At 40.8% G+C, this 21,800-nt stretch overlaps 1 protein-coding gene across 1 annotated transcript in view; it reads left to right on the top strand.

The window, feature by feature from the left end:
- Window positions 1-21,800, top strand: part of RYR2 (ryanodine receptor 2) — a 714,060-nt gene that overhangs the window by 421,578 nt on the left and 270,682 nt on the right. The window contains exons 26-27 of the mRNA XM_060035003.1: window positions 10,374-10,533; window positions 14,023-14,170. Of these exons, the coding sequence (XP_059890986.1) occupies window positions 10,374-10,533; window positions 14,023-14,170 (308 nt within the window). The remainder of the gene's footprint in view (window positions 1-10,373; window positions 10,534-14,022; window positions 14,171-21,800) is intronic.

Here is a 21,800-nt window from a genome sequence, read left to right as displayed (position 1 = left end):
AATGAAATTATAAAAAGAGCCAAACAGAACTACTGGAACTAAAGTATTCAACGAATGAGATGAGGAGTGTAACACAGAACATGTGTAGCAGAGCAGACCATGTAGAAGAAAGAGTGAATGACTTGGAGGATAGGAATCTAGAAATAATACAATTAGAAGAGGACGTGAAACTAAGATTTAAAAGAGTGATGAAAGCCTATAAGAGCTATCAGATTCTATCAGAAAAACAAATATCTGAATAATTGGGCTCCAGAAGGAGAGGAGAGGGAGAAGGGGGCAGGGACTTTGTTTAAAGAAATAATAGTTGAGAACTTCCCAGGCCTGGGGACAGACTTAGACGTACAACTCCATAAAGCTAAAAGAACACCCTATTATCTCAATGTAAAAGGACTTCCTCCAAGACACATTGTAATGAAACTGTCAAAAATCAGTGATAGGGCTTCTCTGGTGGCACAGTGGTTGGGAACCCGCCTGCCAATGCAGGGGACACGGGTTCGAGCCCTGGTCCAGGAAGATCCCACATGCCGTGGAGCAACTAAGCCTGGGCGCCACAACTCCTGAGCCTTCGAGCCACAACTACTGGGCCTGCGTGCCTAGAGCCCGTGCTCTGCAACAGGAGAGGCCACCGCAGTGAGAAGCCCACACACTGCAACGAAGAGCAGCCCCCGCTCGACGCAACTAAAGAAAGCCCGTGTGCAACAACGAAGACCCAGTGCAGCCCTAAATAAATAAATACATAAATAAATTAATTTTAAAAAATCAGTGATAAAGAAATTATCTTAAAGCACATCAGGGGAAAAAAGAAAGTAAGGCACAGAGGAACCCCTTTAGGCTGTCAGCTGATTTCTCAGCAGAAACTCTACAGGCCAGGAGAGGGTAGAATGACATATTCAAAGTGTTGAAAGATTAAAATTGCCAGCCAAGAATAGTGTACGCAACAAAGTTACCTTTCAGATAAGAAGGAGAAATAAAGGCTTTCCCAGACAAAAGCTGAGGGGGTTCACCACCAGTAGACCTGCCTTGCAAGAAATGCTGAAAGGAGTTCTTCCAGCTGGAATGAAAAGATGCTTCTCAGCAACAGGACAACATACGAAAGTATACAATACACTGGAGATGGAGAAACACAGGCAGTTTGACCCAGAGAGTTGTAACTCCATGTTAGGGGGGTGTGTTACCCACTCAACTATGGTATAAAAGTTAAAGGCAAAGAGTAGTAAAAAGAATTATAGCTACTATAAATCATTAATGAATATACAACATGAAAAGAGGTAAGTTGTAACATCAGTAATATCAGTTGTAATATCAGTAATACAAGTAATATAAGATGGAGCCTTCACAGGCTTTCACAGATGAGTTGCGACAGCTGAGAAGCCTAAAATGGATTGTTTTATCTCTACGATTTTTAATGTAATTTACAAAGTTACCACGAGACAAAAGTCTATATAGAATGGATTCACAAAGACAAAGAAAGGGAAAACAACACACCAACATGGAAAATAATCAATTTACGGAAGTAGACGTAGAAGGAGAAAGAAACAATGGAAATACAAAGCAACCAGAGAGCCGTTAATAAGATGGCATTAGTGTGCCCTTACATATCAATAATTACTCTAAATGTGAATGGATTGAATTCGCCATTCAAAAGGTATGGAGTGGTTAGGTGAATTAAAACACAAGACCCAACTGTATGCTGCCTACAAGAGACCCATTTCAGATTTAAGGATACGTGTAGACTCCAACTGTAATTAGAATGATGTGCTACATTCCCTATTTGAAAATAGGCAATCTGAGTTAGGTGTTTTTTGTTTTTTTTTTTCCTGATAATACAGATCATTTCACTTAAAATCCTTAAAGACTTTTAAAAAATATGTGATTGATTGTAGCTCAGTTCTCCCTTTCGCCCTCTTCCTCCTCTAAACAAACCAGCAGGCAGCTGAATGGTACAGCACATAACTGTCTGTTCTTAAATTCATAAACCTTCCCACACTTGTAAAATTAAGCTCTTGACCCACTGCAGAGTTTGATGAGCAGAGGCCAGTTGCTACGGGAATAAAGAAGCATGCAACTGAAAAAGAATCCAGTCCCAGAGCTTGTGGTTCCTAGTATCTCATATCCCTGAGTAGCTGAGATTTTTTTTTAAATGTAAAGGTTTAAATGAAAGTAAAATTCTTGTCTGAATACCAATGCCTTTTATTCAGACTTTCTGTTAGCACTTCTCTGCTGTTGAACCAAAACATAGGTCAGGAACTGGTTGCTTGTGTGTATCGCTGGGAAGTAAGAGGTAGTGTTGAATTGTGGAAGAGCATGTTCGAATCCTTTGAGAGGTATTTAAGCCTAGTGCTAAATTCCCTCGCTCCTGCACCACTTCCTTCCCCCTCATGCTGTGTAGCCACTGTAGTGATGGGAAGTGGTATCTTTCAAGCATATTGGGGCAGATAGAAGGTTAAGAATGATATTCTCAATGCTTATATGTATATGTGAATTTAAAATGGCTTTCGGAAATGAATGCTTAGAGTGATACCAAATGTGCGACCCATATTTATACTGTGCATATAGACACAAACACATGCACAAAATTCAGTGTATGTAAATATTTACCTAAATGAAAAATAGTGTTACAAATGCAGCTAGATTTTTTCCTGTGAGGATGAACACTGTGATTGTGAAGAAAAAAAATATTTATATACGCTTTTTATGTGTAGCGAGTAAATTCCACAGACCACAAATTTTAAAATGTGCTCATATGTAATGTTCTTCATTTGCTCTCGTCGGACTTAATTTCATATTTAAACCCAATGGGCCTTGCAGCCAGAATACGGCTTGATAGTGGAAACCTAATCTCTGTCTGTTCAGTACAAACTCCATTAAAATCACTGTTTTCTGTGTTTATTCTCACCTTTAAGTTTTGATTCAAAGGTCATCTTCTCCAAGCTGTCTTTCTCTACCTCTTTAAAATTGCACCCTATTTTAAATTGTACTTCCTCTCATGCTTCCTTTTCTACTTAATTTTTCCTCACGGCACTTATATCCTCTGACATACTATTATTTTATGTTTATTTTGTTTATTGCCTGATTCCTCATCTAAACGTAATTTCTATAAAGATACAGATTGTTTGTCCATGTTATTCAGTGCTATTAGTTCCTAGAACAGGGCCTGAAATATTCAACTACAGAATGAATATTTGTTAAGTCTGAATTCAAGGTGTACCCCCCCATCTTACTCCCAGGGCTATACGTCTGTTTTGGACACTCACCTGATGGGGAGGGGACGTTGGATCGTTGGGCATTCTGTTTTGAGTTTGCTGTCAGGGGCTGAATTATATCAAAGAAAACTAGAGCCAGACAGAAGTTAAAGCCATAAACGCAAATTTTATTCCAGAACTGTTGCAATAGTGGAAGAGAGACCTCAGTATTCACATACAGCAAGAACAAGCGGGGATTTGTAGCTCAGGACCAGAGTGGGGGACAGTGGATGGAAAATTACTAAGAGGAAGCATTAAGGAAAAGGGGGATTCTGGTAAAACCAACTTGATAGGGTTCTTGCTGAAGGCAGACCAGAGTGATAGGATATCAAAGGCGGGGGATGAAGAGTGGGGTCAGAGGTCACAGGTGGGGGATTTCCATTAACTTGACCTAGCAGGATTCTTGCTGAAACTGGACGAAGCAGAACAAGGACAGAGCCCAAGGTCAGAGGCCAGAAAGAGGGCTCAGAGGAGCCTGACTCAAGTTTGGCCAAATGAAGTCTTTGTTAGTTGTCTTCATTCGTCTCTGCTGGCATCTTGCGGATCTCGGGTGGCCTCAGCCTGCAGCAGCTCGAAGCAGGATTTCGATTCCTGGCCAGAGACTGAAGTTGGGCTGTGGCAGTGAGCGCTGAATCCTAACCACTAGACCAGCGGTCAGTGACAAGGCCCCTGGCCCATCAGCTTTGTAGAAATGAATTCCCTCAAAGAGATGGAAAGTAGTGAAACAGGTAAAATGTTTATTAGGAGGAAAAAGGGTACGTGTGAATAGACTCCCACGGGCAGACGCAGAGAAAGAGTCGTGCCCCCGTGGTAGTTTGAATCACTTATATGGGACATTTCTTCCGGGTTTGCTGTGGCCAATCATCTTGCTTTGCCTGGTTCTGAGTCTGTATTTGGTTCAACTCAGGGTCCTGCCCTGTGTGTGCGCGTGCGTCTCTTAGCCAACATGGATTCTAGCGAAGAGGCCTATGGGTATGTTGACATCACCTACCATGGGGTGGCGCGCCCTCCCTTTTTGACCTCCGAGGAGCCTTTCCGTGCATGTGTAGTTGAGAAGGCCTCCTTGGCTTCGAGAATGAGGAAAGTGTGGTCTCTCTACGTTTTTATCTGGGCAGGGCTCAGCTCCCCTGACTATCCTCCTTCTCTTGTCTTCATCTTGGAGTACCTGTCCACAGGGGACAGATTCCAGCTGCTCGGCCTGGGGCCCATCTGTCTCCTGCCTCATTATGGGATGCGTGTTTTCCTGCCTGATCTTTGGACCACACGCTGGGACCCTCCGCATCTCTTTTTGAGTCCTCCAGGTCCTTGCTCTGCTTTTAGCTTCACTCATGCCTCTTTAAGAGGAGGCTGGAAACCTGGGAATGCTCTCTCTGGCAACTTGGGGACTGCAGTGTCTTGGTGGAGGGAGGAGGGAAGGTTGCCTGACAGCCTACTCTTGGTTTGTTGCCAAATCTGTTTTCCTGAAACTGTGCTGCACAAGGGTTGAGGTGTGGGAGATTCTGGAACTTGGCCATTCTCCTGGGTCCAATCTGGTAAGCAAGACAGAAGTTCCCCTCAGCTCTGGATCTGTCTGGTCTCCATCTGGGCAGGGGGATGGAGAGCCCTGGCTTCCCTCCAGCTCTCCTCTCCTCCAGGCTCTGGAACATTCAGCCTGTCTGGGGCTGGACAGACTGGACTCTTTATCTGGTCTCCTTTTATGTTCCGACACATCAGGGCCTTGCGCTTTTGGTATCCATAAGTAGAGCTTTTAATATCAGAAGGCCTTTCTCTAAAGACTGTTGTCTCTGCAGTGAATTTTCAAAGCCTATTTTAAAAATCCAAAAGCCAAGAATGGCTTTTTTTTTTGTCTCTCTTGAAAGGATCCTCTCTTGGTTTTGTTTCAAACAGGCTGTGAGGTACAGGAAGGCCTTGGGTTAAACAAGGAATTAGTGGTGGGGGACACACAGGGCATATCATCATATTACACATTTATTTAAAAACAAAACCAAGAAATGTAGTAGAAGAAATAGATCCCTGCCCTTTTCCCTTCTAATTTCCACACTGAAATTATTCTCCTGTATTTGTTTTCTGGAGAAGGGTTTTTGAATATTCCCTATCTCCTTTCTGTGAGAATGTCAGCGCAGTATTCATTTTTGATAGATGTGCTTCCAGCAGAACTTTTTCTTAATGTCTCTGGTGTGCAGTCATCTGAGATTTTCCCCATTTGTTCCAAGGTACTTGAAGTGCTGATTTGGTTTTGAAATTTACAGCTAACATCCACTGAACTTGGACATAATCTTTTCATGTTTACCGTGCATCTTTCACAACGTAATGACTTCCAAGCTTCATTTAACCTGATTCATACTCAACAAGTAAGCTCGAGAGGTGAGAGAGGCTGGAAAAAAAGAAAAGGCTCGTTCCTTAGTGTTTAGAATTCCTGCTTAGAAAAAAATGTGGGTCAGGTGGGAATGAAGCACAAAACTGAATTGCTGCTTCACATGGCAGTTCCTCAGTAGGGCCAAGGATTATCAACTTTTTGTTTACAGCTTTGGTAATTGGATGCAAACGAAACTGGCAGTTTGCCAGGAGGGCTTTCTTTTTTTTCAGGCAAAGACGTATTTAAAAAGAAATTTTACTGTAAGAAAACTGACGCCCAGAGAGTTTATGTCATTTGTTAATCTCACTTTTAAAATATTATTGCATTATTGGGCTTCCCTGGTGGCGCAGTGGTTGAGAGTCTGCCTGCCGACGCAGGGGACACGGGTTCGTGCCCCGGTCCGGGAGGATCCCACATGACGCGGAGCGGCTGGGCCCGTGAGCTATGGCCGCTGAGCCTGCACGTCCCGAGCCTGTGCTCCGCAACGGGAGAGGCCACAACAGTGAGAGGCCTGCGTACCGCAAAAAAAAAAAAAAAAAATTATTGCATTATATACCACATCAAAATAAAACTAAGAGCTAATAACTACAAAAGAACGTTGATGTTTTGGAAATGAACGTATTGAATGTGTTTGTTTAATACCATATATATTCCTCATAACCTAAATTTACAAAATGATTGTTAGCACTGCAACTTTGCATATTAAAGTAAGGGAAGTAAAAAACTACACCTACTAGGGAAATAGATGGCAGAAGAAAGAGATCTGTTAGCTGATTGTGGCAGAATTTTCCCAGAAAGCTTGAGAAGGTCGACTGTAATACATAGGTGTCTTTAATATGAGCTATATATATTTTGTATTAATGTAATTACTAATGACATACCTTTTCTCTATTATTTGGCCTACAGAATTCTACTTCCCAAGAATTGTTGTAGCAGTCTTTCCTTTATGACTTTTAAATCTCTGGAAATCAATCTGAAGCTTTACTTGGAACCATTTAGCTTCCAAGATTCACATCAGTCACATTTTATTCAAAAGCTTTGTTCTTTGTTCGTTTTCAATCACAAAAAGAAAATAATTTATATTAGTAGTTAGTTGATCTTTATGTACCTAATTAACTTGTATTAATGAGACGAAATGGACATTATTTGCTGAAGTACATTTATGCGCTTTTTAAAAATCTCATTTTGGTATAATGATTTGATACTTTGTCATGTCTCACATAAAGAAAAATGGTCTTGTAAATCCTCATTGATGCCACTGGTTAAAGCATTCATGATGTCATCATTTTTATCAACCTACTGAGGTTGAAGTCTATTAATTTCAAAGATATTTGTGTTTTTACTATAGAATATGAAGTGAAACTGTGGAAATAAGGTTCAGGTGAAATGGGAATTAGTAACTTTAATTTGGATGGGACTATTGACCATTTAAAAGAACCACTTTAAATTCTTTCTTGCACAGGACTATGAAGAAAAGCAAGTAAACTGAATCGTAGTCTACATCTGAAAATGAGTGTGAACTAATTATTGTGTTATTTCAAATCAACAGATGCAAATGTGTCTCCGTAGGTTTTCCTTGTGATCACAAATTGAAGCAACATTAGTAGATATTCTGTATAGGAAGAGGAAAATTTAGAAAATAAAGAGAAATGCTTATGCCAATATTATCATATACATATATATATATACTATAGACATATAGTAGAATGTGTAGTTCTACTATAGATTAGTAAAACTTATCTATAATTTTTTATAGAAAATAACCCTCAAAAATTCCTCCCCATGCCATGTAAGACATGGCTGGCAAGTCTACCATTAGAATGGGTTGCAGGGGAAGGATCTTTCCTCTTTTAGAGGGCATATATCCCTCACTGAGGTAGCATAGGCTCTAGTCAACTATTCATAGATTAGCTTCCGAACTTGACCGTATGTGTATCCTCTGCGACAGGTAGGAGGAATTAGGACCACTGGAAAATGAGAGAAAAAAGAGAATTGTGTACTGTTATGCTACCGTGTGCTGGGTTATTGTGGGGAAGGTCAAGAGGAAGGTGAGAAATACAGGTGGGAAGATGGGAGAGTACAAAAGACCAAGTTGTTGGGTTTTTTTCCCCAATTGAAATGTAGTTGATTTACGATGTCCTGCCAATCTCTGCTGTACAGCAAAGTGACTCAGGATATTGCGTGTAGTTCTCTGTGCTATACAGTAGGACCTTGTTTATCTATTCTGTATATAATCGTTTACATCTATTAACCAAAAACTCCCAACCCTCCCTCTCCCTACCCCCCTCCCCCTTGGCAACCACAGTCTGTTCTCTGTGTCCACGATTCTGTTTCTGTTTTCGTAAGTAGGTTCATTTGTGCCATATTTTAGATTCCACATATAAGTGATATCATATGGTATTTGTCTTTCTCTTTCTGACTTACTTCACTTAGTATGATAATCTCTAGTTGCATCCATGTTGCTGCAGATGGCATTATTTCATTTTTTTATGGCTGAGTAGTGTTCCATTGTATATATGTACCACATCTTCTTTATCCATTCATCTGTCGATGGACACTTAGGTTGTCTCCATGTTTTGGCTATTGTGAACAGTGCTGCTATGAACAAAGGGTTGCATGTATCTTTTTGCATTACAGTTTTGTCCAGGTATATGCCTGGAGTGGGATTGCTGGATCATATGGTAATTCTGTTTTTAGTTTTCTGAGGAACCTCCATACTGTTTTCCATAGTGAGTGTACCAATTTATATTCCCACCAACAGTATATAGGAGGGTTCCCTTTTCTCCACATTCTCTCCAACATTTGTTATTTGTAGACTTTTTAATGATGGCCATTCTGACCGGTATGAGGTGTAGTTTTGATTTGCATTTCTCTAATACTTAATGATGTTGAGCATCTTTTCATTTGCTTACTGGCCAGGTGTATGCAAAAGACCAAATTCTTTATCATTACCCCCAACCCTGCTTCTAGCAAATAATGTTAAACTTGGAAATTAGACGATGATGGCTTGATTACCTCTTGGTGCATTTGAAATGCATTGAGAGCTCTTTCTTGAAGAAATTATTTTCTGAGTGAGAACTTGTATATAGGCTGTGCTTACAGTTGACAGATTTGTCCATTTAAACATCAGAATCCTATAAAATACAGTGATTTGTGTGAGTGATTACAGAAATCCCATGTGGCTTCTTTATAGAAAAACAAAGAAAAAATATTGTTAATTACCCAAACACACAGAGTTCTGATTTAAAACAGAACAAAATTTCATGTCAATAAATTTAGCTCGTGGATGTAAATGAAGTGACATAAGGTGGTAATTAGCCAAAATTTTTGCACTTGCCGGGCCAATCTGATCTATTTAAATCAAACAAAATGTTCTCTAAAACTTTTGCCTGTAGATAAATCATTTATAAAATAGAAGATGCCTTATAATGAAGTAGGAGTATTTAAGGTGAAGTCAACTTTACTCAACCTTAAATTATTTATTGCTGTCATACATGGATTCCTTTAACAAATTTTTATTGAATATCTACCACGTATCAGGCACTATTCTAGGAGCAAAGCAGTTCAGCTCCCTGCTGTTAAGGAGCTTACCTTGTAATCAGGCTAGCCATAGCCCAGAATAATTAGAAGAAGAAAGATTATGTATAGTTTCTTAAAGACCATTTTCTCATGCTCTGATAATTTCTTAAACTTAGCTTATCTGGTGAATTTTCTTTACTTTGTTTGCACCAAAGGAGAATCTTTGAGATGAAGATGGATATCTCTTTATATTCATTCTGTAAATAAAGTTAATTCTTTCAAAAACTGTAGACTGAAAGGCTGCTCTCTGCCAGGTGCTCTTTTAAGTATAATGACAATTAGAAAAATGGATCAGAAGCAGATCCTGACCTCAAAGCATAGTTGATTGTAGGGGACACAACAATGACAGAGAATGAAAGAGAAGCAACTGTACAACAGACTTTGTGCCAGTCTCTCTAGTTAAATAGATGAGACAGCTCTGTGTGTGTGTGTGTGTTTGTAGCAGAGCAGTCCTAGTGCCCTAATATGTCTGTTGAAAACCTTTTATTTTCAATTTTATATTTCTCCCAAAAGGTTAAAACTTACACTTATTTTAATACTTTTCCTCTCCGGCTCAGAGTGTGGAAATAGTCTCTGGTATGAGTTCCCTAAAATCCAGGCCTTAATCATATTTTACATGATTATATGCCTGGTATTTCCTAGTGTCTGTCTTATCATGAGGCTTCCTAAATTATGTAACTAGGAATAGCAGTAGGGAAATAATGTATAAATGCATTAAACTTCCCCTGTAGAATAATGAATAGCTAGTATCTGAAAGCATGTGCAGATTGATGAAATAAATATTACTTTAATATGACATGTAAATGTTGAAGAAAAATGAGGACTTAACAGGAAGAGAAATTTATCAGATGTTTTAATTACCGATACTTTGATTTATCCTGTAAAAAAAGCATCAGCTGTTTGGAACACAAACAAAGATAAGTCCTTCTCAACTTTGAGAGACAGGTGTTGCCTCGTTTCTGTTTTATTGGTGTGAAAATGAAAACATAAAGTTCATGTGGCCTTTGCACCAGATGAGTTTTTAGCTTAAGTGAAAGGGGCTCAGGCTTGCTGGACACATTACCACTGGTCACCACTGTGGTTTATGGAACAATAAGAATTAGGAACAATTGGACTTAACAGGCTGTTATAGGGATTTTTCAACCTTGCCTTTTCTGAACAGGCCCATTATATATTTCTTTGGCTTTGCTTTGTAGTTACCAGCTGACAAGTGGATACAAGCCTGCCCCGATGGACCTGAGCTTTATCAAGCTCACCCCATCTCAGGAAGCGATGGTGGACAAGTTGGCGGAAAATGCTCATAACGTGTGGGCCCGGGATCGAATCCGGCAGGGCTGGACCTATGGCATCCAACAGGTACGTGGGAATTTAGCTCTACAGCACGTACTCTGAGATTGACTCAAGTAGGAATTAGTATAATTTGTAACAGGAGAGATTAAGTAATGACCATTGTAAAACTCCCATCATATAGATATCTTTAATGTACATATGTACAGAAACGCCTGATTCAAGAAGTCAGGCCACCCCAAGTCTTGTTGTTATCATGAGGGGCACAGTGAATATTACCAGACCAGTGATTTATAACGTGGTTTTGTGGTGTTTCTCTCTCTGAGATTGTATTTTAGGAGAAGCTTTTGAAATACGAGAAGTTCGAGATAAACTAATAATAGAAGAGGTCCACAGTTCCTTATTTGTTTGTGTATTTATTTATTTATTTTTGGCTGCGTTGGGTCTTCGTTGCTGCGTGCGGGCTTTCTCTAGTTGCAGCGAGCAGGGTCTACTCTTTGTTGCGGTGCACGGGCTTCTCATTGCAGTGGCTTCTCTTGTTGCGGAGCATGGGCTCTAGGCCCATGGGCTTCAGTAGTTGTTACACGCGGGCTCAGTAGTTGTGGCGCGCAGGCTCGGTAGTTGCGGCGCACGGGCTTAGTTGCTCCGCAGCATGTGGGATCTTCCCGGACCAGGGCTCGAACCCATGTCCCCTGCATTGGCAGGCGGATTCTTAACCACTGCGCCACTAGGGAAGTCCCACAATTCCTTATTTAACACCCTTGGGACCAGATGAATTTCAGAATCCAGCTATTTCTTGGTTTTCAGAATGGTGATACATTGATCATGTTACACAGTGCCCTCAGCAGGGCAGCAGACTATATATAAATTATTCTTTGTTCAGCAATGTAGGCTGATGATACCAAGAGGGGTAAGTAAAGATTATCCACCGCCTTGCATCAATTCAGATCATTTTTGTCACCAACAGAGTTTTTGTTAAACTTAGTATAAAACCGACTTTTCCGAGTTTTCTGGATTTCAGAATCATGGATTTCTATTAATGGTTGCACTCACAGGAAGAACTAGCAGTCATTGGGTCTGTATTGAGATGGCAAAGCAGGGCAAATATAACCTTGCCTCTTAGTGACTGTGTGACCTTGGGAAAGCTACTTAAATTAATGTTCTCTGTGCCACTGTTTTCCTCCTCACTGAATTTTTAAACTTCATTATATAACTTACGTATAAGAAAGGCTACAGCAGTGCATTTCACCTAACAAATCGTATAGAATAGTTTGCAGTTATTGTAAGATGCCAGAGTCACTATGCCTCGAGTTTTACATCTATTTTCTTCTTTAACTCTTGCGACGGTTCCATGAAGGATGAACGGTTTTTATGGCCAATTCACATATGATGTACAGGGAGCTTGAGAACAATTTGTCCAGCACTCCCAGATGGCAGAAACAGGTTGGAATCAAGCCTTTTGACTCCAGAGCCCAAATTCTTCTCTTGCTTATCACAGTGATCCTTGCCAGCTCATGGTGGGCAGTGCCTTTACTTAGACATTTTTAGGAATAAACTGGATTATTACTTATAAGCTTAGGCCATGGTTCAGGATAAAGGCTACCTGTTGGTTTGAAAAGTATGTTTCCAAAATTCTTCTTAACCGGTGACTTTTGTCATTTGCAAGGCTAAAGAAAACTCAGATAGCCTTGATTTACTTCATAAAATAAGCTGTTTTTATATTGAATTAAACTGGTTGTAACTGATGAGATTGTCAGTACTCAGTCCACTTGAGCATAGTGTGTGTGTGTGTGTGTGCATGTGTGTGTGCGTGTGTGTGTGTATGAACCTGAACCATATACCACAGGGGGATAAGGGGTCACATTTGCTCTCTGCCAAAGGAGCGCTTACTTGCCTTGCAGCCCGCACGACTCTGTGGGACAAACCAGAACCCCCGCTGTCTGCCTCTTCCTCGTGCATGAGGGTCCTCCTCATAAAAACGCAGGGTTCTGTCTGGTCTGGCCAAAGCTGTCCTTGGAACCGTTTCTCCGTCCCCTCCCCCAGTTCCCACTCCATCCCTCCACCCCATTCCCCACTGACAGAGCACACATTTGCTGGGTTGTCTGAAGGAGTGGTGTCTTTAATTTTTCATCACCCTCTCCTTAACATAGTCTGGTTCACAACTAGGTCGTAAACTCCTTGCGAGCAGGCATTTGCTTGAGGTCCCTCTTCTCTGCCTCTCCAGCACACCTGATTTCAAGCACTTGTGTACGTGGAAAGCCCAGGGCAGCTCCTTTTCACAATCACATTCCCAGGACACCGTTTCCAGAGAGTGTGGTTCATCGGAGGCCTCTTAATTTCTCTACACGAAAAGTTGCGGGGCAGCAGCCAGTGTTGAAAGGGAGGGGTGCTGGGTAATGTGTCTTGAAGCTGCACTGGCAGTGCAGGCACTCTGTTTACGCTGCTTGTGTGTTTGGGGGTGGCTTCGGTGTGGGGTTCCCCATCAAGCAACCCAGATGATTTGGACACCAGGTGTCAGTAGATGGTCGTGTAGTCAGGATGAGGTATTTACTACAGATTTGCTAGAGAGGGGGAAGAAGAAATTAGGAAACAGTTTTCTTTGCTCTTCCCCAGCGATAACAAACCCTGTCCACCACATACCATGTTTGTTTGTTTTTTTTTTTGGAGAAGGTTTGGGAATATCCACAGCCTCTTAGTTCTTCTTCATGCTAAGGTAAATTGAGAATCGAGTATGCCTCCTAAAATATGGAAAGTTGGAGAAAACCTGCAGCAGTGAGTGAGTGGAAAGAAGTAACTTCTTAAATGTTAGAGCCCTAAAGACTCGCAGCCCATGGGAGGCATCTCCACCTCCCATGAGATTAAGTTTTGTACTTACTCGCAAATTAGGTATCCTTTTCCAAGGTCGTAAGGTAGCCTGTCTTCTTGCTTGGTCAACACCATTTTAATCACGTTTGAAACTTGGGGCCTCTTTTGTAAAATACGAATTGTGAGGTTTGTAGTTATTTCAGTATTCCTGGCATTACCTGGTTTCCCCAGTTGATGGAATCAACTTAATGCATATTTTCCAAGCTATTTGAGGTCATGGGATGGCCGCCCATGCACTGAGTTTTCTCTGAAGAAGGCACAGCAGCCTGGTGTTGTCCTTTGGCTCAAAAATCAGATGTCCGGTAATAATTAGGCTCTTCTTGTAACAAAGGCCTGTCAGTCAACTTGGCAAGGAAATGGTAGGTTCTCTTAAGTTAGCCCATTGCCTTGTGACCAGGGCAGATGGAAGATGATTACTGAGATCCTTCAAGTTGGCTTTTGTTACTGCTGTTATTTTTACGTTTTCTTCTCATGGAGAGGGCCTATTTAAATTGATGCAGTTACTCACTTGATTAAATCTTTCATACTGATAGTATTTCAGTAACTCCTGCAGCCTGGGAAGACAAAGGGAAGGTAGAAGGCACAGTATCTACCTTCATATGCTTTATATTTTGATGTATTTGGTGGCTGTCTCATTGCCAAATGCTGTTGGTCACTCTTTGATGATCACGCACCTTTTTTGCCTTCCTGTAGGATGTAAAGAACAGAAGAAACCCTCGCCTGGTTCCCTATGCCCTTCTAGATGACCGAACTAAGAAGTCCAACAAGGACAGCCTCCGTGAGGCCGTGCGCACACTGCTGGGGTATGGCTACACCCTGGAGGCGCCCGATCAAGATCATGGTATTTTCATTTCGCTTTCTTCTCCTCTTGTTGCAAAATCACATAGTAAGCTCTTTAAAGCCAAATGCATGAATTAAAAGGGGGCGTGCAAGATAGACTCCTTCAGTCGAAGTATGTAATTTAGGCCAGGAGTTGAGAGCATTTTTTGTCCTGAAGGACATTTGGAGGATTAGCTCCTCTTTCAGCAGAGTGGCTCCGGACCGCACTGATTCCGCAGGGGGAAGAAGTGGGTTTACCTTCCCGAAGAGTCTGAGGGAGCAGTTAGCTCCGTGATTCTGATACTGCCCCTCACTCCCACCTACCCCACCAGCTCTGCTTCAGAAGAGCTAGTTTTAGTTGTTTATGGGAGTAAACCTATAGTGGGAGCTAGTGTTTTCTAAACCTTCATTGTTTAGACTCTTACATATAGGCCATAGTAATTAATTAGTGCAATATTTTGCTTTAAGGAAAACACTCTAGAATAGGCACTCAATAAATATGTGTTGAATAAATGGATTTTTAAAGGGTCTATGAAGAACGTATTTCCTTTGAATAATACCTTTTAAGAATATGGTTTAAGATGGTTAACTCCTTAATCCTTTGCTCCTGTACTTTGAGTTGGTGTTAATATCCATATTTTCAAGTTGCCAAAAATGACATGAGCTCTGCGTGTTTCATTGTAGTGCCTGTATTTTTTGATAGAAAGTTTTAAAAATCTATGTCAGATATTCTCTAATGACTAATATTTTCAGTGTAGTATCTGTGTATAGGAATTCAATCTTAAATAGTAATGATAGGTAATATTTATATAGTGCTTATCATGTGTAACAAGTGTTTAGAAGACCTTTGCAATTATTGTTTAATCCTCACAGTAACTCTATGAGGATGGTCTGTGTACTATGCTCATTTTACAGATAAGGAAACAAATTCAGATACTTCCGTGTCTTCCCATTTACTAAATGGTAGAGGCAGGATCCCAGCCCCAGATGCCAGTCCTTTGAGTTGAGTCAGTATGTAGATAGCATCTGGACAGTTCACTGTAGTTACTGAATCCTTATATTTGCTACAAATAAAATTAGATACCCATTTAATAACAATAATGTTCATAATCATAATGTAACTTCTTACAATGTAACGTATCTTGAAGTCCGCTTTACAGCAACAAATACTTGGTAGATCTTATTAGGAAGCAGATACTGCTAGATATGCAAGATACAGAAAATATCCCTGCCTTAAAGGGTGTGCAGTCCACACGGCCCCTGGGATGGATAAACAATAAAACCCTGCCAAGTCAAGACACAACAATTGGGAAGAGTTCTACAGCTGTCTGGTACAGAATAAGCCCTCAACGTGAATGGTTCTTTTTAAAATGTTTTTAAAATGAGGTATAATATTTATATAATAGAATGCACAGATCTTCAGTTCAATTTGGTAAATTTTGACAGTTGTATACACGAGAGAAACCACCACCCAAACGAACATTGGGACCATTTTCTTCATCACAGAAAGTTCCCTCTGCCCCCGAAAAGTAACCACTTTCTAAATTCTATCATCACAGATTAATTTTGCCTCTTCTTATACTCTGCATAAATGTAATCACTATACATATATATATATATATATATATATATATATATATATATTTTTTTTTTTTTTTTTTTGGCGGTACGTGGGCCTCTCACCGTTGTGGCCTCTCCCGTTGCGGAGCACAGGCTCCGGACGCGCAGGCTCAGCGGCCATGGCTCACGGGCCTAGCCGCTCCGTGGCATGCGGGATCTTCCCGGACCGGGGCACGAACCCGTGTCCCCTGCATCGGCAGGCGGACTCTCAACCACTGCGCCACCAGGGAAGCCCTATATTTTTTATTTTTTTGCGGTACGCGGGCCTCTCACTGCTGTGGCCTCTCCCATTGCGGAGCACAGGCTCCGGACGCGCAGGCTTAGCGGCCATGGCTCACGGGCCCAGAAGCTCTGCGGCATGTGGGATTCTCCCGGACCGGGGCACGAACCCGCGTCCCCTGCTTCGGCAGGCGGACTCCCAACCACTGCGCCACCAGGGAAGCCCCACTATATATTTTTAAAAAATCTTTATTGGAGTATAATTGCTTTACAGTGTTGTGTTAGTTTCTCCTGTACAACAAAGTGAATCAGCTATATGTATACATATATCCCCATATCCCCTCCCTCTTGCGTCTCCCTCCCACCCTCCCTACCCCACCCCTCTAGGTGGTCACAAAGCACCGAGCTGATCTCCCTGTGCTATGCAGCTGCTTCCCACTAGCTAGCTATTTTACACTTGGTAGTGTATACATGTCAATGCTACTCTCTCACTTCGTCTCAGCTTCCCCTTCCCCTCCCCCACCCACCGTGTCCACAAGTATGTTCTCTTCATCTGAGTCTTTATTCCTGCCCTGTCACTTGGTTCATCAGTACCATTTTTCTAGATTCCGTATATATGCATTAATATACGGTATTTGTTTTTCTCTTTCTGACTGACTTCACTCTGTATGACAGACTCTAGGTTCACCCGCATCACTACAAATGACTCAATTTCATTCCTTTTTATAGCTGAGTAATATTCCATTGTATATATGTACCACATCTTCTTTAGCCATTCATCTGTCGATGGACATTTAGGTTGCTTCTGTGTCCTGGCTATTGTAAATAGTGCTGCAGTGAACATTGGGGTACATGTATCTTTTTGAATTATGGTTTTCTCAGGCTATATGCCCAGTAGTGGGATTGCTGGGTCATATGGTAGTTCTGTTGTTAGTTTTCTAAGGAACCTCCATACTGTTCTCCATAGTGGCTGTATCAGTTTACATTCCCACCAACAGTAATGACTATATTTTTTATCTAACTTCTTTTGCTCAACATACTGTTTTTGTTTGTTACTTTATTTTATGTATTCATTTATTTATTTCGGCTGTGTCGGGTCTTAGTTGCGGAACGTGTGATCTTTCATTGCAGCATGGGCTCTTCATTGCGGCGTGCAGGCTTCTCCCTGGTTGCGGTGCGCAGGCATCTCTCTCGTTGTGGCATGTGGGTTTTTCTCTCTCTAGTTGTGCTGGGTGGGCTCCAGAGCACATGGGCTCTGTAGTTTGCAGCATGCAGGCTCTCTAGTTGAGGCGCATGGGCTCAGTAGTTGTGGCACGTGGGCTTAGTTGCCCCGAGGCATGTGGGATCTTAGTTCCCCAACCAGGGATCAAACCTGCGTCCCCTGCATTGGAAGGTGGAACACCAGGAAAGTCCCCCAGTGTACTGTTTTTGTGATCACCCGTGTTTTTACAAGTATCACAAAATTAATTGCTGAGTAGCATTCCATTTGAATAATAAACCACAATTTTTTTAATCCATTCTCCTGTTGATACAGATTTGGGTTGTTTCCGGTTTTTGACTGTTATGAATAAGACTGTGATGAACATTTGTAGACAAGTCTTTGTGCAGATTCATACTTTCACTTCTTTTAGGGTAAATAGAAGTGAAATTGCGGGGTCATAGGACAAACGTACATTTCACTTTACAAGAAACTTCCAAGCAGTTCTGGAAATATGCTCCCATGACCAATATGTGAAGGTATAGTTTTGCTCCCACATCGTGGCCAAGAATTGGTAATCTTTACGATTTTAGCCCTTACAGTAGGTGTGAAATGGTATCTTATTGTAGTTTTAATTTGCATTTTCCTTAAGAAGAATAATGTTGGCATCTTTTCTTATAGTCGTTAGCCATCGGTATATCTTTTTTTATGAAGTGTTTGTTCACATCTTTTATCCATTAAAAAACCTGGGTTGTTTTGTCTTCTTTTTATTAAACTGTGAAAATGTATATATTTACATCTATAAACATATATGTATGTTTTTCTGGGTATAAGAACTATGTCAGATATTGGAAATATTTCCTCCCAGTTTGTGGATTGCTTTTTCATTATTTAAATGAGATCTTCCATGGAGTAGACGTTGTTAATTTTGAAGACTTGTAAATCTTTTAAAGAGTTAATTGATCTTTTTCTTTTTTGGTTAAACTTTCAGACATTTGTTTGTCTCCCCACATCATCAATTGTGGATTATTATTAGTAAACTATCATAATTATGAGTGGCTGTGTCTAATATCTCCTTCGTGATTGTGGCATTCTATGGAGAACTTCAGTCATTAGTCATCGTGACTCCTAGTTTCACAAAGCCACAACCTCTTTTTGTAATTACCTATTAAATGTACTCCTTAATGAACAATTGGATATATCAGGCATACAAATGTTTATTAATAATACCTTAGGATAGTGTAGCATTTTCCAGTGTTTTTGCATACTTTTATTTTTTTAAATTATTTTTTATTAATTTATTTATTTGTTTTTATTTTTGGCTGTGTTGGGTCTTCGTTGCTGCGTGAGGGCTTTCTCTGGTTGCGGCGAGTGGGGGCTACTCTTCGTTGTGGTGCGTGGGCTTCTCATTGTCGTGGCTTCTTGTTGCGGAGCACAGGCTCTAGGTGTGCAGGCTTCAGTAGTTGCGGCACGTGGGCTCAGTAGTTGTGGCTCACGAGCTCTAGAGTGCAGCCTCAGTAGTTGTGGCACACTGGCTTAGTGGCTCCATGGCATGTGGGATCTTCCCCGGCCAGGGATTGAACCAGTGTCCCCTGCATTGGCAGGCAGATTCTTAACCACTGTGCCACCAGGGAAGCCCTGCATACTTTTAAAATATTTGACTCAACTACTCTATTAGGTATATACCTAATATAAGTACAATAAATACCTAACAAGGGTACAGTCCTCATAGAAGTTTTTGAGCTTCTTTCTAACTTTGTGTCTCCCTAGAGAGTATTAGATAAGAGAGATGACAGTCTATATCTTTTCTGTTGGAAGATGTTATAATGATAATAATAAAAGGTTTGGGGAAAAATCAACCATGCTTTTAAAGTCTGACATATCAACCATTTGATATCCCCAATTTTATTTTCATTCCTTCCCACATGAATATTTATATTTTGGGTGTCTAGAGTCTTACCTACATGTATAGGTCTTTCTTCCACCATTGCTTTTCTGATACTCATTGAAAATTACATAGAAAGAGTGCTGCCCAAGTCAGGCTGACTCAGTTCTAAAGCTATAGATGACAGCCAGTGAATTAAGGAGAAAACAGGAAAGAAACAAGCCCACTGTATAGCTCAGAGAAATGATTAATCATGGCTCTAACAATAACCTTAAGTCTTCAAGGAAATAGTTAATTGTGGTCAATATTCAAGGAGGAGAATACATTTAGCCCTGTACAAAGAAATAAGCAGTGTATGCCAGAGAAAAATAATGATGATTATATTTAAAAACGTTATCAATTATGGGCATAAACAGTGTCAGATCTGATATATTCACTTTTAGTGAGAACTGCATTTAGGAGGATACTGGATAAGATGTTATTCTGATGACATACAGTGTTTTATATTATGTACAACCATAATAAAATTTCATCTTCTTAACACCTCTGTGAGGCAATGTATTACTACCTTATGGTTACCTACTTTCTTGTGACTTATATGAATTTCAAGAAGGAAGAAAAGGAGCTTATATTTACTAAATCCATCTTTGGGTTTCATTTTACTTCCATATTTCAAATCATCCTCATTTTCATTTGATTTTAATACATAGTTATTGAACATCTCCCGTGCTTAGTTCTGGGGATTCAATAATGAATAAGACAGTTTTGCCCACAGGTAGCTTTCAGGATAGGCAGGGAAAGTAGACTAAATTGTCAATGCTTTCATACAGTGTAAACATTAATGCCCAAGTGTCACAGCAGAGAGGATTTCACTGATCTTGGTGGTGTCAGAGAAATCTTCATAAAGGAGGTGTATTAGTTATCTACTGCTGTGTAACAAATACCTCCCTCCCTAAATTTTAATGGCTTAAACCAACAAATGTTTGTTATCTGAAAATTTCTGTGGTTAGGGATTTGAGTGGATTAGTTAGGTTGCTCTGAATCATGGCCTCTCTTGAGGTTGGTATCCAGTCGGCCAGGGCTGCAGTCATCTGAAGACTTCAGTGGGGCTGGAGGATTTGCTTCTAAGACAGTTCACTTGCATAGTTGTTGGTTAAAGGGCTCAGTTTGTCTCTGGATATTGGCAAGAGACCTAAGTTCCTTGTCATGTAGACCTCCTCAGAGAGATGCTTCAGTGCCTTCATATGGCAGCTGGCTTCTCCCAGAGTTAGTAATCTAAGGGATAGTGCGAGGAGGAAGCCTCAATGCCTGTTACAATTACTTCTGCCATATTCTGTTTGTTGGAAGTGAGTCACTAAATGCTTTGCACCCTTAAGCCCACACTTTGTGAAGGGAAGTGTGACAAAATATTTGGAGACATGTTTTAAAACCATCAAAGCTAGGGTGAAATTTAGAGGAATGAGTAGGAATCAGTGAGGTGCATGTGTTCCAGACAGAGAGGACAGTTTGTGTCAGGGCTTGGAGTGACAAGGGAGGGTTGCACGTGGGAATCAGATAGCTTTACGTGGCCGAATATGGAGTGAAGTTTGAGAAGCAGGGGAAGATGAAGGAGAGAAGACAGAGACTGAAACGAGGGTTTTCTGTTTAAAAGAATTACTCCAGTGGCTCTTTGGAGAATGGGCTGAAGGTGAACAAAATTAGAGGTGAGGACAGCAGTTTGGTGGCTCTAAAAGAAGTACAGATGAGGAGTGTTGAAGGCCTGATCTTAGCCAATACTGTGAATAGAGAGAATTCACAGAATTCACAGGACAGAATTGTTTGGCATTTAGAAATAGAATCAGTGGAAGGACGAAGGAGTGTCTGGGATGGCTTCTGGGTTAGTAGCTGGTGAGTACCTTCACATTCACTGGGAGCACAGGAATTGGAGCAGATAGAGATGGGAAATGGGAGATTCTGAGTTTGATTTTAAATATGTTGAGTTTGAGATGCATGTGAGACAACTAGACAGAGCCACCAAGGCTCAATACATATGTGTATAGGTGTACACACACACACTCACACACACATATATGAAGCTGAGACTATTGCTAGAGAGAAAAAGAGGGTTAAAATTTTCATTTTTTTAAATAGGAGAATTTTGGACATTTTTAAATGCTAAGGAAAAGAATCAGAGGAAAGGAGAGTTGAAAGGAAAGGAGAGGAACTTGATGAAGTATGATCTGAGGATGGTTGGGGGTGGGGGAATGAAATTCACAACATGAGTAAAGGGTTTGGCCTTGTACAAAAGGGAGAACTAACATTTTTGTCTAATAAGTCCAGTATCTGGGCTTCCTCAGTGACAATTTCTATTGACTTTTTTCCCCTGTATATAAGATGTACTTTCTTGTCTCTTTGCTTGTCTCACTATTTTTGTTGAAAACTGGACATTTTAAGTAGTATAATATGTCAACTCTGGAATCTCCCTTCAGGGTTTGTTATTGTGCTTGTTGTAATTGTCGTTACTTATTTGTTTAATGAATTTTCTTAGCTAGTTCTGTAGGGTATGTTCTGTCTGTCACGTGTGGCTGCTGAAATCTCTATTTCATCAGCTTAGTGGTCAGCTTGTGACTAGACAGAGACTTCCATAAATGGGACCTGTGAATCTCCCAGCTTTTGTCAAGGAAGGGACTCTGTGTGCATGTTGGGAGATGCCTTGGACACACAGCCAGCCAGTCCCCACCTTAGCCTTCA

Source organism: Delphinus delphis, chromosome 16, assembly GCF_949987515.2.
Source record: "Delphinus delphis chromosome 16, mDelDel1.2, whole genome shotgun sequence".
Taxonomy (NCBI): Eukaryota; Metazoa; Chordata; class Mammalia; order Artiodactyla; family Delphinidae; genus Delphinus; species Delphinus delphis.
Note: the sequence above shows the minus strand (reverse complement) of the source record. Positions and strands in the feature narration are given on the sequence as shown.